General features: G+C 32.7%; 3 protein-coding genes and 1 pseudogene across 3 annotated transcripts; 3 read left to right on the top strand and 1 right to left on the bottom strand.

Moving 5' to 3' along the window:
• The first annotated feature begins 1,721 nt into the window (after positions 1–1,721).
• LOC124945684 (L-type lectin-domain containing receptor kinase S.1) lies at positions 1,722–3,969 on the top strand. Its single transcript, XM_047486157.1, has one exon. The coding sequence runs from the start codon at positions 1,730–1,732 to the stop codon at positions 3,704–3,706; it is 1,977 nt and encodes a 658-aa protein (XP_047342113.1). The 5' UTR covers positions 1,722–1,729; the 3' UTR covers positions 3,707–3,969.
• A 4,525-nt stretch (positions 3,970–8,494) lies between these two features.
• Positions 8,495–10,623, top strand: LOC124910364. Its single transcript, XM_047450998.1, has one exon. It carries the CDS (start codon positions 8,606–8,608, stop codon positions 10,466–10,468), a length of 1,863 nt encoding a protein of 620 aa, XP_047306954.1. The 5' UTR covers positions 8,495–8,605; the 3' UTR covers positions 10,469–10,623.
• A 4,043-nt stretch (positions 10,624–14,666) lies between these two features.
• Positions 14,667–16,468, top strand: LOC124945974 (short-chain dehydrogenase TIC 32 B, chloroplastic-like). Its single transcript, XM_047486517.1, has 8 exons — positions 14,667–14,839; positions 14,956–15,187; positions 15,279–15,358; positions 15,435–15,594; positions 15,678–15,756; positions 15,840–15,927; positions 16,032–16,078; positions 16,160–16,468. The coding sequence occupies exons 1-8, from the start codon at positions 14,698–14,700 to the stop codon at positions 16,340–16,342; spliced, it is 1,011 nt and encodes a 336-aa protein (XP_047342473.1). The 5' UTR covers positions 14,667–14,697; the 3' UTR covers positions 16,343–16,468.
• Positions 16,469–16,624: 156 nt separating this feature from the next.
• On the bottom strand, positions 16,625–21,879 carry LOC124944790 (annotated as a pseudogene).

Here is a 21,879-nt window from a genome sequence, read left to right as displayed (position 1 = left end):
TTTTTAGTTATAATGATTTGTGAGATTTTGAATATTTTAGACAATTTTTTTGACTGAATCTAATGAATTATGTTTGCTTCATTTCCTAAATTCAAAAAATGATTACAATTACATTTCTTGAATACTAGTTTGATAATAATTTTTAATTAATCTATTGAACTTTCTTTTTTAGTTTAAGAAAGACTCATAAGTTTATAGTAACTATCACAATTTTAATTTAAAATGTTTTTAGTAAATATTAAATTTTGAATATTTTAAACAAAAAATGTAGTGAAAATTATATTTACTTTATTTTTTAAACTCTAAAAATGGTTTTAATTATATTTCTTGATGAACTAGTTTAATAATAATAATAACTTGTTCTAAAGTTTAGAATCTATACCACTGAAAGATAATTTTAAATATATATTAGGTTAATTAAGGTCACAAAGGAAAAGTGACTTATTTTGATTTCTTAAACTTTATAGTTATAATATTAATTTCAATTTAAAGTGTTTTTAGTGATAATAAATTTAAAATGTTTTTAGTAATAATCAATTTTGAGATTTTGAATATTATAAAAAAAGTTTTTGACTGAATCTAATGAATTATGTTTACTTCATTTTCTAATATCTAAAAATAGTTTCAATTTCATTTCTTAACAAACTAGTTTGATAATAATAATAATATTTTAAAAAAAAAATCATATATATATATATATATTAAAAAATGATGAGAATTATTTAAAAATTATACCCCTAACATAAATAATAATAATAAATAATGACGGGACACCTTCACCCCAAATTTAGAATTTATAGCCTCGAAGATAATTTAAAATATATATATGTATTAGGTTAAGTTGATAAAGAAAAGTTGACAAATCTATATATATATATAATGATGCTTAATTTTTAAAGTGTCCGGATTGCCGGGTCGAGAGCTGTGGTTAATTTGGATACTTGGGTCGGATTGTGGGTTTACCCGTTTTTAAATTTAAAACGGTTAAAAATAAAATTAAAAATGCTAGAGGTATGTTTCAAACTTGCAACCTAACAAAACAAGTACAACTCTTTAACCAACTAGGCTACAAAGACTTTATATTTTAAATTAAACACCAAATTTGATAAACGCGGGGTGTTTTAACATTAATATAAGTTCAACTTTTTAACTAACTAATCTATATATATATAATGATGCTTAATTTTTAAAGTGTCCGGATTGCCGTGTCGAGAGCTGTGGTTAATTTGGATACTTGGGTCGGATTGTGGGTTTACCCATTTTTAAATTTAAAACGGTTAAAAATAAAATTTAAAAAGCTAGAGGTATGTTTCGAACTTCAACCTAACAAAACAAGTACAACTCTTTAACCAACTAGGCTACAAAGACTTTATGTTTTAACTTCAAACACCAAATTTGATAAATGCGGGACGTTTTAATATTAATATAAGTTCAACTTTTTAACTAACTAATATATAATGATGTTGAGTAAATGGATACTTGGGTCGGATTATGTATTGACCCACCTATAAACTTAAAACGGTTAAAAATAAAATTAAAAATGTTATCCGTAAATTTTTTCACGGTTTTTTATATTATTACTCGTGCAAATGCACGGGCTAAATGCTAGTAAATGTAAAAATTAATGAAAGTATGACCATAGAAAGAAAAAACATTGGATTTATATTTATTTATTATCCACAGAATACTATATATATATATTATCAAGTGATGCAAAAAATCAAAATAAATGTTAGCAGCAGACGATCCCCGCCTCCGCCGCCGGCGACGAAAAGGGTTAAGGATGGTTTCATCTTTTCCGATCATCTTCTTCTTCTTCTTCACCATTCTTCCTTCCATTTCTGCCATTGATTTCCTTATCAATTCCTTCACCGCCAATTCTTCATCCGTCATCAATCTCCGAGAAGACGCTCAAATCGACTCACGAACAATCCGACTCACAAACACCATAAACTCTAATTCAAGAGGCCGAGCCTTCTACCAAACCCCAATCCCCATCAGATCTTCTCCAAATTCATCAACTCTTTCCACTTTCTCCACCTCTTTCATCTTCTCCATCTTACCTGAAATCAGTTCCAGTCCCGGCTTCGGTCTCTGTTTCGTCCTCTCCAACACCACCGATCCACAAGGCGCAATCGCCGGTCAATACTTAGGTGTCTTCTCCAACGCCACCGTACCAACTGTCGCACCTCTACTAGCTGTCGAGTTCGATACCGGCCGTAATGTCGAATTCAACGATCCAGATGATAACCACATCGGAATCGACCTCAACAATATCGAATCGGCTAAAACAGCAACCGCTGGATATTACAACTCGTCAGGCGGATTCGTGGAGATTATTATGCGAAGTGGACAGAATATTCGTGCCTGGATCGAGTTTGACGGTACTGAATTCGAAATTAATGTTACAATTGCTCCGATTGGTATGTCTCGCCCTTCTATGCCTCTTTTGACTTTTAAAGATCCAGTGATTGCTAATTATGTATCTACTGAGATGTTCGTTGGATTCTCTGCTTCCATAACGACTTGGATTGGACCGTCGAGGATTCTAGCTTGGAGCTTTAACAATGATGGAGGGATTTCCAGAGATATTAACACTACCGATTTGCCTGTCTTCAGGCCGCAGCCGAGTTCGTCTGCTCTTTCTAGAGGTGCCACCGCTGGTATTATAGTTGGGTCAGTTCTCTTCTTCCTTCTTACTTGCCTTATACTTGGTTACTGGATTTGGAAAAAATTCATTCAAGAAGAGAAAAAAGAAGAAATAGAAGATTGGGAGTTGGAATACTGGCCTCATCGATTCTCTTATGAAGAGCTAAGCCAGGCTACGAACGGATTCTCTAACGACGAGCTTCTCGGAGTAGGGGGTTTTGGTAAAGTTTACAAAGGAACATTAGCGAACAACGTGGAAGTGGCGGTGAAGTGTGTAAATCATGATTCGAAGCAAGGTATGAAGGAATTCATGGCGGAAATCTCGAGTATGGGAAGGTTACAACACAAGAATCTAGTGCAGCTACGAGGATGGTGTAGAAAAGGGAACGAATTAATGCTTGTTTACGATTTCATGCCTAATGGTTGTCTTTCTCGTTGGATTTTCGATAAACCTCAACAGGTTATGGGATGGGAAGGTCGTCGGAGAGTTCTCTCCGACGTAGCGGAAGGGTTGAATTATCTTCATCACGGTTGGGATCAGATGGTGATTCATAGAGATATTAAATCTAGTAATATTTTGTTAGACGGTGAAACGAGGGGAAGATTGGGTGATTTTGGACTTGCGAAGCTGTACACGCACGGGGAGGTGCCGACTACGACTAGAGTGGTGGGGACTTTAGGTTATTTAGCACCGGAGCTTGCTACGGTGGCGACGCCTACGGCTGCGAGCGATGTTTATAGTTTTGGAGTTGTGATTTTGGAGGTGGCTTGTGGGCGAAGACCGGTGGATGTGACGGTGGAAAGAGAGGAGGATGTGGTGCTTATAGATATTGTGAGGAAGAAGTATTCGGAAGGGAAGATTTGGGAGGCTGCTGATAAGAGGATTAAAGGGGAATTCCCACCGGAGGAGATGGAGGGGATGCTGAAACTTGGATTGGCTTGTTGTCATCCTGATCCACTCCGGCGACCTACCATGCGAGAGGTGGCGGCGATTCTTCTCGGTGAGAACGCGGTGGCAGGGATGCCACAAGAATTGAAGACCGAAAATGATGGTTAGTTCGATCCTACCAAAAAAAATAAAAGAACCATCTTCCACTTATTTACCTTTGACGCATTTCATTGGATATCATTGAAATAAGGCAGTGTCCAAATGGTAGGATCAAAAAATGGATGCCTTAGACGAAGAAAGTAAGTACTAGGGCTGTTTTTATTTAGAAAAAAGTGGCTAAAATATTTGGGTTATCATTATTGTTTAGTAGTTAGTACTTCATATTGAAATTTTTTTGTAAGAATAATGTAAATGTGTATAATAATGTTTTGAATGATTTTGATGGAATGAATAATTGTAGTGTTTTAAAAATGACAGGATTTTAGTTCATATTTTATTTTAAAAAGTTAATATAAACTCAATTTCACTTATTCAAATATGAATTGAATTTGTCAACTTTCATATTCAATATACAAGACTTATCATCATTACCAACAACTCCAAAGTTTGACTTGACTATTACAAGATATGCAAAATAAACCAGATCTGATTTCAAGGATTGTGACTAAATAGATTTCCGAGATTATATTTAAGATCATGTTTCAATTGGTTGACTCTCTAAAATCATGTTTTCAATATTATGTAATTTGTGATCTTTGTTGCATAACATGAAATGCATTAAAAATAAATAAAAAATTAGGGATTAGACTTAGAGCTTGTTGATTTTGCATATCTTATAATGGTGTTTTTGTTGTTTCAACACAAACTCTTTTCGATTTTGTTCAATAAAGTGTCCTTGAACTTTACATTTCATTGATAGGGAAGATTGGAAGAAGACACGAGTTCTAAAACGAGACAAAGTGATTCTTCGTTAATGTGATTGCGAGAGGATAGATACTTATACTAAAGATCAGGCAGTTGTAGCAGGGAAGACCATGTTCTACAAACTGTTGGACGGGTTGGAAACTACACTACACCAAAAACCACTTTCACTGACACCTAAACAGATGTTTATCGACGCATAAAAGAGATTTACCGGCGCATATATGAGCCGCCAAATATTACCGGCAAATAAATTAGCGCTGTAAAATGTGGCGTCATTAAAGACTTTACCGACATAAATGTGCGCCGGTAAATCAAATTGATTTTTACCAATATGCCGGTAAATCATTCTTACCAAATATTTATTTAAATACTTAAATATAGAAGATAAAATGGTGGGTAATATAAATAATGTGATTTTTAATAATCTCTTCATAATATCTTCATTACATGACCTGGCTGTTGTCTTTATTCATTTCCTTAGGGTTAGTTTGATTTGATTGCATTAAGAATAAACTGCAATTGTGAATATATAGTTTGAGTGTAAAATTTGAATAAATAATCATAGTGACTTAAGAATAAGTTAAATGTTATTAAACTACTTAAAATATTAAGTATTATTGAGCATGGCTTATTTGAAAAGTAAAATTTGGTACTCTAATAAACATTTTTAAAAAACTGTTAAAATAAACAGTCTTAGAGCAATTTTGTTTGTTTTTATATATGTAATTGCAATAGTTGAAATTTAGTAGGTGAAAATTTGATTTTTTTAATAAAATTTTAAATTAAGTTATAAAAATGTTTTTATCAACTTTTTTTTTTTTAACAAACATCATTGATTTAATTTATGATAAAGGCTCACTATACATTTAATTAAGTTTGAAATTTATCTCTATACATTATTTTGTTTTAAATTATTTCTTATAAATATATTTTTGTTTGAAATTGTTCGTTTTACATCTATTTATTTTTGTTTGAAATTGTTCATTTATACATTTTTTTGTTTTTTAAATTTATATCCTAAATATATATTAAATATATAGAATAATTTAAAATATTATAAAATCGTTAATTTGTGTTGAAAATATGCACAAACTCCTTTTATATATGTTATATCCGTTTTTTATATTTTTAAGTCATACTGCTGACAAAACTTTTAAATTTGTCTTGAAATGAATTCTTCAACTCCATTCACAAACGACGACGCATGAGTTTTGTTCCATTTCTAGACAACGATGCTGCAAATTAAGGTGACGATGAGTTTGTTACTCATGCATTTTTTCCATATTTAGATATTATGTGTTTGTGTTGTGCCTTCAAAATCATCTATAAAACATAAAGAATATTGATGTTAAAAGAAGAGAAGGTGTCTAATAGTCATATAATTAAAATGTAAATAATATGATAGGAATTACGAAATATAAAATATGAAATTGTAATACAAAACCCGTAATATATTTGAATCGGTCGGCTATGCAAGTCTTACACCAAAAGGACGGTTATATCCCTAGTGAGAATGAGTATAATTTGATTTAAAGATAAAATGAGTTTATTAGTCAAAAATATGCTCTAATCAAATCTGAGAAATACAACATAGTTGAAAACTTAGGTGATCGATGATTTTAAATTTGTATCAAAAGGTTCAAATTTCGATTATATAATAAGAATGGTTTATACATGGAGTTAAGTTTTTCATTTTATACTTTTTGAAAGAGTTTAACCATTTTAAACAAAAATAAATTTATAAGGATCAATTTTAAACAAAAATAAATATATAATGAACATTTCAAACAAAAATAGATATTTAAAACATTTAATTATTATAACTATTATTATTGTTTTTTAAGTATATAAGTTCATTTATTTTGATCAATCCTTAATTAAGCCATGAATAAGTTAATTTTTTTAGTAAACAAGTTCAATTAAATTAATGGACTCATAGTCCATCAAACCTCAGCACCTTGCTCATCTTCAATCAATAGCCAGTGATACTATAAAGTTTATATTTATTTTTTTTATAACTAATAAATTCATAATTTTCTAATTGCAATTTAGAGAAGAGTTCTATAAGAGATGAGCTTGCTTATACTTGTGTAGAATAAAAGAAGTCAACTGAATTATTTTTTATATTTACTTATTAATATAGAATAATATTATTGAATTTACACCTTAATAAAACTGTAAAAAAATGAAAGTCCACTTTCATAGAAACTAGCATTTTTCCCGTGCATTTGCACGAGTATTAATATAAAAATCGTGAAAAAAAATTACGGATAACATTTTTTATTTTATTTTTAACCGTTTTAAGTTTATGGGTGGGTCAACCCACAATCCGACCCAAGTATCCATTTACTCAACACCTATATAGATTAGTTAGTTACAAAGTTGAACTTATATTAATATTAAAACGTCCCGCGTTTATCAAATTTGGTGTTGAATTTAAAATATAAAGTCTTTGTAACCTAGTTGGTTAAAGAGTTGTACTTGTTTTGTTAGGTTGCAATTTCGAAACATACCTCTAAAATTTTTAATTTTATTTTTAACCGTTTTAAATTTAAAAACGGGTCAACCCACAATCCGACCCAAGTATCCAAATTAACCACAGCTCTCGACCCGCCAATCCGGACACTTTAAAAATTAAGCATTATTATATATATATAGATTAGTTAGTTAAAAAGTTGAACTTATATTAATATTAAAACGTCCCGCGTTTATCAAATTTGGTGTTGAATTTAAAATATAAAGTCTTTGTAGCCTAGTTGGTTAAAGAGTTGTACTTGTTTTGTTAGGTTGCAAGTTCGAAACATACCTCTAGCATTTTTAATTTTATTTTTAACCGTTTTAAATTTAAAAACGGGTCAACCCACAATCCGACCCAAGTATCCAAATTAACCACAGCTCTCGACCCGGCAATCCGGACACTTTAAAAATTAAGCATCATTATATATATATAGATTAGTTAGTTAAAAAGTTGAACTTATATTAATATTAAAACGTCCCGCGTTTATCAAATTTGGTGTTGAATTTAAAATATAAAGTCTTTGTAGCCTAGTTGGTTAAAGAGTTGTACTTGTTTTGTTAGGTTGCAAGTTCGAAACATACCTTTAGCATTTTTAATTTTATTTTTAACCGTTTTAAATTTAAAAACGGGTCAACCCACAATCCGACCCAAGTATCCAAATTAACCACAGCTCTCGACCCGCCAATCCGGACACTTTAAAAATTAAGCATCATTATATATATATAGATTGTTAAGAAAAACACTTAATAACAATTATTTATCAATTATTTTTTTCTCTTTGGATGCCATAATAAGATAATCAATTAATAAAATTAAACACACGTTAACCCAACTATTTTAACTTAGAAAATTCAACAACAGTGAGTTACACATTCACTATATTATAGTGAGTTACACCAAAATCTTCTCAAACATAATAAAAATTCACTGACACAATCTTTATTATTATTAATGGTGGTTACAAAAACAATAACAATAAAAAGTCACACCAAAGTAGAATACTCAAATGAGTATCTCAGATAAGATCAAACAAAGATCTTGACGAGTCAAATCGTAGAGAACACCGTAAAGATACCACTTGTGATTTGAGATAAAACCTATACCCGAAAAAAAAAATCTAAATAAGAATCCGGAGCTATTCTTCTTTCATGATTCTTTCTTAAGCATCATCATTTTTATCTTCTAATAGCTATTTTCTTAAAGTCTTTTTGTTGAGTAAAATGAGTTTGAACAATTGAAAATGCATAAAGCAAAAGAACTTAAAAGATTTGATTTTTATTATGTTCCAATGAATTTGTGCTAGAATGTTCTTAAAGTAAGTTTCTTCTAAAAAAAATGAAATAAATTTTGTCAAATTAATTACTAAAAATGAAATTAGAAAGTTCTTGGTAATAGGAGGCAATTATTCTTGGAAATTCTTTATGAAAAAGTGGGAAATAATAACATTACTTATTAATAATAAATTGAAGAGAAAAAAGAAAGAAAAAAAAAACAAAAAAGTCAGGCATTCCCATTTCTATTTTCCAATTCCTTCATCTTCTCTTGGTCTACTCTCGGTCGTCGTAGTCATCATCATCATCCCCACCCACTGAACTCGAGAATTCTCTCTGAATCAATCAATAATCATGGTGGAAGAAAAGAAACCAATCAAAGACGAACTGTCTCTCCTCATCTTACACGCCGACCGAGTCATCAAATCTGCACAATTTGCCGAATCATCAAAATCAGAATGTATTGAGCTCGCCAAACAAGCCGACCATCTTTCCAACAAGCTCCGTTCTGCTCTTCACCTCGTCGCCTCTTCCCCCCTCTTCTACGACCGCCCTCTTCGCCGTGTAGCCGAAGAGATATCCAACACCTTACACCGTGCCTTAACTCTCGTCCGCAAGTGCCGCCATGGAACCGGAGTTTTCTGCCAGGTATTCTCCATCACCACTGCCGCCGATTTCCGTAAAGTCGATACCTTACTTCAATCATCCATCGCCGATGTCTCATGGGTCTTATCAGTTTTCGATCCAGAAGGAGATGTTAACCTCTCTATGCCTCCAATCGCTACCAACGATCCGATTCTCGCCTGGGTTTGGTCATATATCGCTTCAGCTCATATGGGTCAGCTTCAGGATTGGATCGAATCGGCCAACAGTCTTTGCTCGTTAGCTGTCGACAATGATCGGAACAAAAAGATTATTATCGAAGAAGGGGGTGTTCCTCCTTTGCTAAAGCTTCTAAAAGACGGATCTTCACCTGAAGGTCAAATTGCTGCCTCCACTGCGCTTAGAAATTTGGGGAATGATCCCGAAAGGGTTCGATCGATTGCTTGTGAGCTTGCGGTTCCGATTATCGTCCAAGTTCTAGTTGATTCTCCGATGAAGGTGCAGGAATCGGTAGCGAATCTTGTTTCGATAATGGCAGAGATGAATGCTGAAGTAAGAGAAGAATTAGGGAAAGAAAACGCGACGAAGCCGTTGGTAACGCTTCTGTCTATGGATGTAGCTATGGAAGAATCAAAACATCAAACATCATCACATTCAAAGCCGCCAGTTAAAACCAGCATACACTCTATTGTTCAGAGAAACAAGGATTTATCTAAAAACCCATTCAACAGAATCATGAACCAATCGAGCTCATTGTCATCATCTTCTTCTTCTTCTTCTTACGATGGAAGTAGTAGGCACAGCAGGAAGGATAGAGAAGCCGAGTCGCCTGAGCAAAAGCTTAGACTAAAGATCTCATGCGCAGAGGCTCTATGGAAGCTCTGTAAAGGAAGTGTACAAAACTGTCGCAAAATAACCGAAGCTAAAGGCCTACTCTGTTTAGCCAAGCTTATAAAATCTGAACATGGTGAACTGCAATACAATTGTCTAATGACAGTAATGGAATTAGCTTATGTAGCTGAAGGAAACACCGATCTTCGAAGATCATTATTCAAATCCAACTCACCAGCAGCTAAAGCGATCCTCGAACAGCTCCTCCTACTAGTTAATCAAGAAACAAGCCCAGAACTGTTAAAACCGGCCATAAAAACAATTGGGTATTTGGCACTGACATTCACAGCAAAGGAAACTCGAATCATTGGTTGTTTGGTCCCCCATCTGAGCCATGGAAACACTGAGGTGGGATCGGAAGCAACGGTTGCTCTGTGTAAATTTGCATCCCCTGAGAATTACAACAGGGAGGTGCACTCGAAGGCGATAATCGAGGCTGGTGGTGTGGCGAAATTGATGAATCTGAGAAAGATAAAGAATATGGATAATGAGAACATAGTTCATGAATTGGTTTTGTTATGTTACTTGGCTCTAAATGTTGGAAACAGTAAGGCACTTGAGGAGGAACGAGTCCTGATCATTCTTGAAGGGGCAGCTCGGTCGGTAGTGCCTCAGTATCCGGGACTTAGGGAATTGTTTTTTAAGGCGGTTCATAACCTCACGCTCTATCAAGCCGGGGATCGAACCAATTCACACACGAACCTTAATCGTCATCTTAGTTGAATTGCACATTGATCTTTTCTGTTCTTGAGTTGTTATTGTTGTATGTTGGGGCACAAATAATAATAATAATAATAATAATATCAGATTTCATTACTTTGTTTTACTTGGCCTTCACATTTGAATAGACTATAATTATTAATTAGTGAATGTAAAATTATTCACTTGTTCAATAGGGAATTAGAGAGAATTGGAATTTGGGGGGAAATAATATGGTTGAATTAGAACTTAGAATTGAATGTATTTAGATAATTTAGGATTTGAGCTTTTTAGCACTTTGTTTCCTTTATAGGAATCATTTCTATTTGATTAACTACTAACCATTTATGTAATAACTTTGATTTTATTATGTTCTCTTTTTAATAAAGTCTATCTATATGAAGTTAATTTTCTCTCTTTATTATATTTTAAAAAAAGAGAGAATAGATTCAACATGACTTTTGGGTTGAGTATTTTGTTTGAATTGATTAAATATTAATCTTAATTACTTTCAGAATTTTGAGACTTGTGTTTATGTATTGGGCCTGGGTGATATTATGGGCTTTGATGATCATGCTGTTTGGATTTTGAAAATTGTATTGAAGATGGGTCAAAGATTAATCTAAATAAATGTTTATTATTTAATGTATATATATTTATAACCAAACTTGACAAACTATTGTGTTTTATTTTTATGGGAAAAATTCCACATAACTATGACCATTAATATTAGTTAATTAATTAAAACAAGTATGACCCATTTAATTAAAAATATGTATTAGTGGAGAGATAAGAATTAAGATTAGAGTGTTTATTACTTATGGTAATTAAAGATAATTTACAATTAGTGGGTGGGATTGATGAACCGTGATTGGAGCTTGTGGGTACTCACACTCACAATGTCACGTGGGGATGAATGATATCATCCTTAATTTATCAAGCAATATAGAATGTTTTTTTTTTTTTTTACAAAATAAAAAAATACAAATTATGATAGAAAGTAGGCCACAACAAAGATATATGGATTTTTAGGGATCATCATAAAACATATGTTTTTTGAGTATCAATATTTTTCAAAATTCAATGTACATACATGTATAGAAAAATATGTTTGTATGAAAATTTAAAAATGGGTTAGAATTAGTTAATAGTGGGTTAAATAATAATGATTTAGTTTTATGGAGAATGATTACAGTACTAATTGTGATATTTAGATTTGGTCGGCAATTGATTAATAATTCAGGTAGGAGATTTCATGGATCAAAGGAGACAATGTTTGCCCTTTATGGGGCCATGTGGTGTGATAGATAGGGCTAGATTAATTAATTAATTGGATACTTAATTAATTAATTAATCGGTAATTAATTAGGTAAAGAGTGAAACATAATCCGTCTTCATTGCAGGACAACTATAGTTGATTTTACCTTTTTTCTTACTTTCACTGGTTAGAATTAGATGGAGAGATTAAGTTAATTAGCTTTTTTTTCTTTTCTGAAAAGATTAATTAGTTAATTAGTCTCCACTTATGTAAAAAAAAGAAAAAGAAATCTTAGTAATTATCAAATAATTAATTGTCTGGTGTTTGAATTAAATGAATTGAGCACATTTTAATTGTATCCTCATGAATTTGTATTAATTAACCTTGTTTTTACTTATTAAATAATTCACTTAATTACATTATAACATGCTAAATTTAAGATTTTATATTGTTTTTGAAGTGTTAAATAAAGAGGAGCAGTGATTGAATGGGTGTTCATGCCTCATAGTCATACTCATTTTGTTTTGAACAATTTGTTCTAGATTCATAAGTTTTGTCTATGCCTAGCTTGTTAGGTTTTGTTCCATTAACTTTTTTATTATTATTTATTTAATTAATTACCTCTTCTTCTAGATTTCACCCTTTTGAATTCCATAAATCTTATTTATCTTTTATTATAAAAATAAAAAAGGGGTTTAATTTGGTGAACAATATCTTAAAATTGATCAAGGAGCATTTTCTTCCTAAAGCAAACCAAATTTGTCAAAAAGTTAATGCAAAAAGGTTTAGAATGCAAAATTGTTAAAGAAAGGTGGGTTGAAAACTTTGGCATAAAAAACAAAAATCTAATTAAAAAAAGGAGGAGACAAAAAATAATTAGGCTTAATTAATTAATTGGAAGAATGAGAAAAGAACAAACAAACAAACATGTAGAACCAATCCTCCAAGTTAGCTAGCTAGTTAGTTAATTAGCTTTTGTTCACAAGAAGCTTAATTACTTGTTCCAATGATAAATATGAATTGTTTGAAAACATATATTGTTTTGGGCCTAACATGTAATGAGTGATAGGAAGAATGGGGGCAAAAGGAAAAAGAAAGAAGAAACAAGTAGGGCATGGAGAAAGTGATGTGTCCCCATAGAGGGGCCATTGGGGTAGCCAGTTCACAATTCCATTGTTGATAAGTCAACCTCAATGTCTTCCTTTTAATTCATTAGTCCCTCCTACCACCAACATTACCCATCATTTCTCAATGCTCATAACCCAATGCTATCTCCATTAATATATAAAAGACAAATTGTTAGGCAATGCAAAATTCATAATTAATTAAAAGACCCTATTGTATTATTCACACTAATCAATTAATTAATTGCTTTTCAACCACCTACCCTTTTCCCTTATCTACTTAATTTGGTTAATTTAGTATATGTCTTGAAAAAATCTAGCTAGTTTAGCTTACCAATAATATTGCATTTAGAAAACAAGATCATTTTTTAAGTTGTTCAAATATAATTATGGACATCCCGGGGTAGGATCGATCTCATTAGAACTCCGTAGTTAAGTGAGATCAGTAGTATTAATTAGGATAAGCGACCACTTAGGTTATATTAATTTGTGATTGTGAATTTGTGATGTGCAATGATAAATTTCTAATTTCTTCTTCTTATTGTTTCTTCATCTATATATATGTATGTGTACACGTGTGAGCACTGATCAGTGCTTTTATCCCCCACTAACTTGTAATTGCAGGCTGCACGCATGCACCTCTCTTTTCTCTATATGGTTTTCAAAATAATATGAAAAATCAATGGGACAAGCTTATATATGAAGTAGAAACATCAATTATTTCTTATAAAATAACAACCACCAATATTGACTCATGAAAAAAAAACCCACCAAACAATAATATATATCTAGTGATCCAAATCCAATTAGGAGTACTGATCACAAATAAATGATCAGTGAATCCATCTTGTCTGATCGAGTTAATTTCTTGATGTTTGATTCATTTGAGAACTTAATTAAGACGTGATTTGATATGTATATCATTTTTCCTGACTTTGCATTATAAATAATATTGAATTGCCTAGTCCCTTACAAATTAATTAATGCAAACAATGTGGGAATATTTCATGGTTAATTTAGTCCAATCTAATTTAAACATGTCTAAATGAACTAGCTAGCTGACTAGTTTAAATATGGAAACATAAATTATAGAAAATAGAATTAAATGGAAATATAAGGAACATGCATGTTGGTAAAGCCTGTGTACCATTATAGAATGTTGCTAACCAAAACCAACCAACCACTCAGGAAACAACTGTTTGGTCACAGTATAAATACTGTTTATATATATATATATATATATATATATATATATATATATAGATTTCTTTTTAAAACAAGATGCATCATTGTTTCACTCAAATTAACAAATATTATTGTTTCTATTTCATAAAAACAATATTAATTATCCAACAATTTCAAAGATAGTGAATTTTAAGTTTCATACTATAGCAAAATGATGTCATTATATTAGTTTGTCTCAACATTAAATGACAGGCTTAATTTTAATAAATTAATTAATTTATGCAATCTTATTGAAGCTAGCTAGTTAGGCATTGCTAGCTAAAAGAAGAAGAAATCTGCTGGTCCAAGTTATATAATGTGGTCTCACCAAGCACTTTTCCTAATAAAAGGTGTGTAAATTCAATTGGAATATACCCATCATTTCAATTCTCAAATTTCATTAAAAAAAAAAAAATAGTTTAAATAAATGAAAGAAAATAAAAAGATACAGTAGATGGAAACATGCTATTATGATATTTTTGTACATATCTTCCATTAAAAGGAAAGTTGACAGGGATGGATTTGGTTGCTCTCAACACAACCGTGCATCTTGTGGTGGTAATAAATATAATATAAATGGGTCATTAAAACAACATATCATAAAGAGATAGAGAGATAAAAGAGTTACAAAAAAAAAGAAAAGGGTGATGAAAGGAACAATGAAATATCTTGCAGGAATTGCAGGTCCAAGTGGGCATGGCTCCAAATCCACAGCTGAACAAGTAACAGAGGATCATTCTCTATCTTATGCCCACAATCATCATCATCATCTCACTGCCATTGTCACTGGTAAGTTCATATTCCTATTGTTGGAATCGAATCCGTGATCTTTTGGTTCTACATGTCCACCCCGGTGTGGTTCCTATTCCTATAATTGATCATAACATTTTGGTTAATAAAAAAAGGTGCTACATCGGGGATCGGAGCAGAGACGGCAAGAGTTCTGGCGAAGAGAGGAGTGAGGGTGGTAATTCCTGCGAGAAACATGAACAAGGCAATACAAGTGAAGGAGAGAATTCTAAAGGAATGTCCAGATGCTCAGATTTTGCTTATGGAGATTGATCTTAGCTCTTTGGCTTCTGTTCACAGATTTTGTTTTCATTTCCTCTCTTTAAATTTACCACTTAATATACTCATGTAAGTTTCCTAATCTATATATATATATATATATATATATATTTGATGAAATAACATTTCATATAATTAATTAATTAGTTAGTTTATGCAGAAATAATGCTGGGAAGTTTTCACAGAAATTGGAGCTGTCAGAAGACAAAATTGAGATGACTATTGCCACAAATTACTTGGGTATATACTTAAATTAATTGAAATAATAATTAATACTCTATTTATAAATTAATTGAGAAAATATATATATGTGCAGGTCATTTTGTATTAACAGAGTTACTTCTAGAGAAAATGGTGGAGACAGCAGAGAAAACAGGAAGAGAAGGAAGGATTATCAATGTTTCTTCAGTGATTCACAATTGGGTGCTCACCAGTAATAACTCTTTTTCATTGTCCAAAATGCTCAACCCACAAAAGTAATTATTATTATTATTAACCATTCAATTTTCAATTCCAAAATTTATTTATTTATTGGATTGGATTTGTATGAATTAAACAGCTATAATGCCACTCGAGCTTACTCACAATCCAAGTTATGTAACATTTTGCACGCCAAGGAATTGTCGAGGCAGCTTAAGGTAATTATAATTGATTAAATAAGGAATTGTAAGTTTAATTAATATTAAATTAATTAAGGAATGATATTGTGTTGGAAATATAGGAAAGGAATGCGAGAGTAACAATGAATGCAGTCCACCCAGGGATAGTGAAAACTGGAATAATTAGGGACCACAAAGGCTTCATTACAGGCATGCATGCATACATACATATGATCTCTTCATTAAGAATTTAAAAAGTTTTAATGAATCCATATGCATGTGATTATTAATTAATTATTTAATCATGCATGCAGATTCTCTGTATTTCCTTGCATCAAAGGTTCTCAAGTCCACAGCACAGGTAATTAATTTGTCTTTCTAATTTTCTTTTATGGATTTGATTTGATCATTCATGAGTCATTGAGTTGTGATGGTGGTGCAGGGTGCATCAACTAGTTGTTATGTGGCTCTGAGCAAGAAGACACAAGGGATTAGTGGAAAGTACTTTGCAGACTGCAACGAAACCAAATGTTCGAGACTTGCAAATGATCAACTTCTCGCCAAAACCCTATGGAACCAGACTCGTCGAGCACTCATTCAAAGACGCAGCAACCTCTTTAATTAATCAATTTGTTCATTCATTCTCAATTCTTTCTTCTCTTGTAATTAATTAATTAACTCAAACTCAGTACTCCCATATATATTACTCACTCATACTAGATACATGCATCAAGATATATAAGAAATCTCATTGCACACAGCGTGCAAATATGTGTTACAAGGGAATTATTATTGAAAACAATCTGCTGAAAACAAACTAAAATTCAAATCCAAATCCAAATCCATTTAGAAATTTATTATTATTATTTGGGCTGGCACAATTGGTGGTGTTATTTTATCCAATTTTTCATTTAGACCCATCATACATTTGAATTACAGGATTATTACTATCATTTTTATTATTGGTTGCACCAAGTGGACAAAACACCACCTTATAGTTAGTCCCACCTGGGCAGGCAAAGAGGCTGGTGGGATCATCCTGAGGATAACTATAGGCATCGGGGCACCTATCTTTAAAAAACCTCGATAAATTTGTCGCCCCACACGGGCCGTTGGTGCAACAAAATTCAGGCGTCCTGTAAACTGTACACGGATTATTGCATCCACCTGTGGTCCTCAGTTCATTCGGGCACTCCCCATTAATGTTGGCTGTGCAAGAGATGGGGTGGCATTTGTCACCCGACGACCAAGTAGGGGCAAACTCTATAGGGATATTGAATCCATCTACGTTAGAGATGTCCCAAAAGTCAAGGTTGTTGAATTGGTTCAGGGAGTACTCTGCCAAAGTATTGGGGGGAACTCCCCATCCCGTGCACTGGAGAACCCCACCGCAGTCCCCTGTTTCACAATGACCCCTGCCGCTCCCATCGAAGTTGCAGTTGGTTCGGCCCCAAATTCGGGCCATGGTTGTTCCACCAGGAACATCTAGAAACCATACTTGACCCTGGTCCAGTTGACGCCCTCCTCCGGGCGTGGCAGCTGCCCAAACAGTATAAGGACAGTTGTTACGAATCTCGAAGGTGGCTCCTTGCGCCTCCGGGCTTAGAAGAAGGGCCAAAAGAATTAGGAGAAAAGACAAGCCACAAAATTGACAAGTTGTTAAAGATCTCATCATCTTATAGTTTGTTTGTATGCTAATTCATAAAGATGATTGGGTATATATAGTATAGATAGGAGAAAATGATTGGGTTTTTGGTAGCATAGAAATAAATGTTGAGTATTGGATATGGAATAAACTCTAATTAAAGTTGCTTTAATTAAAACATGATGGGTTACTAATGGAACTACTTAATATATAGTCAATGGATCTTATCTCATAAAATATTTACTTAAGGGTCACAACTGGTGGAATCTCATGTAATGAGTCTTTCTAACATTCTTTTTAAAACCAGTGTAGATATATAATGTGTTGACATTAAAATTAACAATAATTTTGTTTAGTTGATTAATTTTATTTTAAAAAAGGATTAATGGATAAGATTTTAATATAATTAAAGAAGTGATTTAAAAAATTAATATCACAACAATATGGATTAATGAAATTGTTTCAGTTTAAAAAAAAAAATAAGATTAATGATATAGAAGAATGTAGATTGTTTCGGAGTAGAATGTGTATGGGGGCATTCGTGAGACTATTTCTTACACGTAATAAAAAACCGAACTCAAAATAATTTATGGAAAACATGTCTTTCCTAATTTCTCGAGTAAACAAATTAGATGACGACTCTCTAAAGAACCATATTAGTTTAGGTCGACTATCTTGGAGACAAGCTCGGTCTGACTCAGGCTCTCGGTTAGTCGTCTTATTCGACATTCTTAGAGATAAACTTGGACAATAACCTACCATTTAAAAATCACTCATCCTATGGGGGGATTTAAGAGAAAAGGTAAGACATGAGGCAAATGCGTCATTTGAGTCGATTTCTTGACATGTGCAAACCCAGAAAAGACTAGTACGTCCAATTTTTGAGTGTATACAACCCAATGTTTGAGCTATGTTATTGAAAAAAAAAAAAAAAAAAACTATCACAAAACAGTATCACATGTTATTTTAAGATTCAAAACAATAATTAAGCATTATAATCTATATCATAAATTTGCATTATAATATTGAGATTTAAGGTAGAAGAATGAGACAAGAGTAATGGGGTCACAACTGGTGGAGTCCCATGTAAGAAGTCTTTTCATTATTTTTAAAACATGGTAGATTTATAATATGTTGACACTAAAGTTTAACAATAATTTAGTTTAGTTAATTAATTAATTAATTTTTGAAAAAAGATTAATGGATAAGATTTTATTATAATTAAAGAAGAATGTCGCGAAAAATGGATTAATGAAAATTGTTTCACTTTTTTTCAAATGATTCTTATATTAAAATAGTTTAACCATGATGATTGGAATATTTCCAAGTATATGCTAAACTTGCCCTCTCACAAACAAATATATTTTTAAATCTGACTTTTCTAATTTTTTCACAAATTGGACATTGTTCCATTAGAATAGGCTAGAAATAAACTTTAAACATAAAAATATACTTCCATAAAAATAGGTTAGAAATAAACTGTAAAAATAAAAACATGATTAGATAAAGGTTAATAAACAAAGTGTAAAATTGTTACGTGTTTTAAAGAAAAAAATGTCAATTGTTTCGTAGTAGAGATCGTATATTAAACCTAGAGAAGAGCTGAACCCTCCTCCGGCTTGTTTGATTTCAGGCCTCACCCTCCTTCATTTCCTTTTCTTAAAATGGATTCAAAACAAAAGGGCCTTGATTGATTTGTTGGGTTGTTCTCCGTGGGCTGGACTAAGCTTCAATTGGACTCTCTCACAAAAATAATCTAATATTAGATCAAAGTCCATCATCCCTAAATCCGGTTTTTTTTCACTTTTATCATTTTTTAAATTCTTTTTTAAAAATTAATTATCACTAATTTAAACAAAGAGTTAAATATAATAAATATTTTTTTTAAATAACGTCAACAAAATCAAAATAATTAAATTTTTAATGAAAAAGATCCAATAATTTTATTATTTTTTAGGATGACTTCAAAGATATGTAACAATTTTGGTGCGGTAGAGAAATTCGAATAAACCAAATAAACCGTGTTAGAAATGTTTCTAAAAATATTTTAAACGGCAGTGAAAATTTTCTTTGAACGAGAGTTGGTAATCAACGTCAAAAAAATTATGTCAAATGATAACTAATCATCTATCTATAAAATCAAAAAAAGTGAGAAACCCATATAAATAATTGAAAATTATCTATAAGAGGGTCCCTTCTTTCGTCCGTCCGCGAGGCTGTAAAAAGAGATAAAGGGGCGGCTATCTAGCGGGAGTCGTTTCGGTTGTATACCACGAGGTCCCTATGGACAAGGGGACAAGTTCATCATCCCTTTTGGGCGCAGGCAGTCCTCTACCACCCATCCCATTGCATTCCATCGTCTCGTATTGTACGGTATCAGACATTGTTCAGAGCAAGCCGCCCTATTCTATTACCCGACATAATTGGGAGAAGCTCGTCCAAAACTAGAGTGTTCAAAGGCCTCATTTCGTTTGTTCATGTTCTTTCGATGACTCTTTATTAGAAAAAAAATAACTCCATACTAGATAATTAAATATCCTTTGCGGTTAAGAAAAGGGGCGCACACAGACTTAAAAAATGATCACCGAGACAATCGGGGCAACAAACGACTCACCAACAACTTGAAATATTATTTGAATTATAAATTCCGTAAGAAAAATCTGATATGACTAATCAATATGCCGTATTAAACAAAAACACAACATCAACTTAAATCTGAGTGGTGAAAAAAATAAGACAACTTTAATAAGACAACTTTCAATGCTAAAAAAGTCATCGAAATTGAAAAAAAAATTATTATTAAACTTCTACTAAGAGTTTTTTTTTTTTATTGTTGTTTTAGACATAAAAAAACAATTTGTTTATTGAATACATATTTTAATCTCTTCTAGCTATACATATATTAGACATTGCAAATGATGTAATTTTTGCCAAAATCCTATGGAACAAGACTCGCACTTAGACACCTAAGACCTAACCCCAACCCTTTAATTAATTAATCATTTTTTTCTTTCTTTTATGATGAATAAACTCCATATAGAATTACTCACTCATACATGCATCATACACCCACTTTTAAAAACTTGCACTTTGTCTTAATTGCATTTACATGGCTTATTTAGTCAAATCCACACAATTTCAAAATGAATCACACCAACAATATATCATTACCGGCGCATATATGTGTCACAAAATTCTTAATGCTCATAAATTAACGGTAAGGATAATTATACGTCGCTTAGAATTTACCGACAGATATGTTTGTGCCGGGAAGCGGTAACTATACGTCGCTAAATTATTTACCGGCACATTAATTTGTGGCAGTGAAGGATGATAATACGCACTAAAGTTTTACCGACACTTATATACCGCAAAAAGAATTACCGACACATACTTCTAACTCCAACTCCATATTGGGGTTTGCTTGAGATGTTTGAAGAAAGTTCAAAAATGATATCTCATTACTAGCTAGCTAGTTTTCTCTATTGTAATGTTTTTATAAACTCTTTCTCAATTCAAACAAGCTTTTTAGTTTCAATTCATATAGAAAGATACAATGCAATTGCTTGCTTTTAAACAGTAGTATGAGATGAAAACATATAGATTAACAACTGATTGAACACATTGTGCAAATATTTGTTACAAGGGATTTATTATTGAAACCAAATTCAAATCTATTCAGAAATTTATTATTTGGACACCTAATTAAGGCTAGCTGACTAGCTTAGCCTGATACAATTGGTGTTATTTTATCCAATTTTTCATTCAGATTCATACATTTGAAGAGGAAGATTAGTATTATTATTGGTTGCACCAAGTGGGCAAAACACCACCTTATAGTTAGTCCCACCTGGGCAGGTGAAGGTGCTACTGGCATCATCCTGAGGATAACTATAGGCATCCGGGCACCTTGCTTTAAAAAACCTCGATAAATCTGTAGCTCCACACGGGCCATTGGTGCAACAAAATTGAGGCGTCCTGAAAACTGTACACGGATTATTGCATCCACCCGCAGTCCTGAGTTCATTCGGGCACTCCCCGTTAATGTTGGCTGTGCAAGAGATGGGGTGGCATTTCCCCTGGCCCGACCATGTCGGGCCAAACTCCATAGGGATATTGAATCCATCCACGAGAGAGATGTCCCAAAAGTCTAGGTTGTTGAACTGGTTCAGGGCGTACTCTGCCAAGGTATTCGGAGGCACTCCCCATCCGGTGCACTGGAGAACCCCACCGCAGTCCCCTGTCTGGCAATGACCCCTGCCGCTCCAATCAAAGTTGCAGTTAGTCCGTCCCCAAATTCGAGCCATCTTTGTTCCGGCAGCAACATCTAGAAACCATACCTGACCGTGGTCCAGTTGACGCCCCCCTCCAGGCGAGGCGGCTGCCCAAACAGTATAAGGACAGTTGTTACGAATCTCGAAGGTGGCTCCTTGCGCCTCCGGGCTTAGAAGAAGGGCCAAAAGAATTAGGAGAGAAGACAAGCCACAAAATTGACAAGTTGTTAAAGATCTCATCAT

Source organism: Impatiens glandulifera, chromosome 7, assembly GCF_907164915.1.
Source record: "Impatiens glandulifera chromosome 7, dImpGla2.1, whole genome shotgun sequence".
In the NCBI taxonomy this organism is placed as follows: Eukaryota; Viridiplantae; Streptophyta; class Magnoliopsida; order Ericales; family Balsaminaceae; genus Impatiens; species Impatiens glandulifera.
Note: the sequence above shows the minus strand (reverse complement) of the source record. Positions and strands in the feature narration are given on the sequence as shown.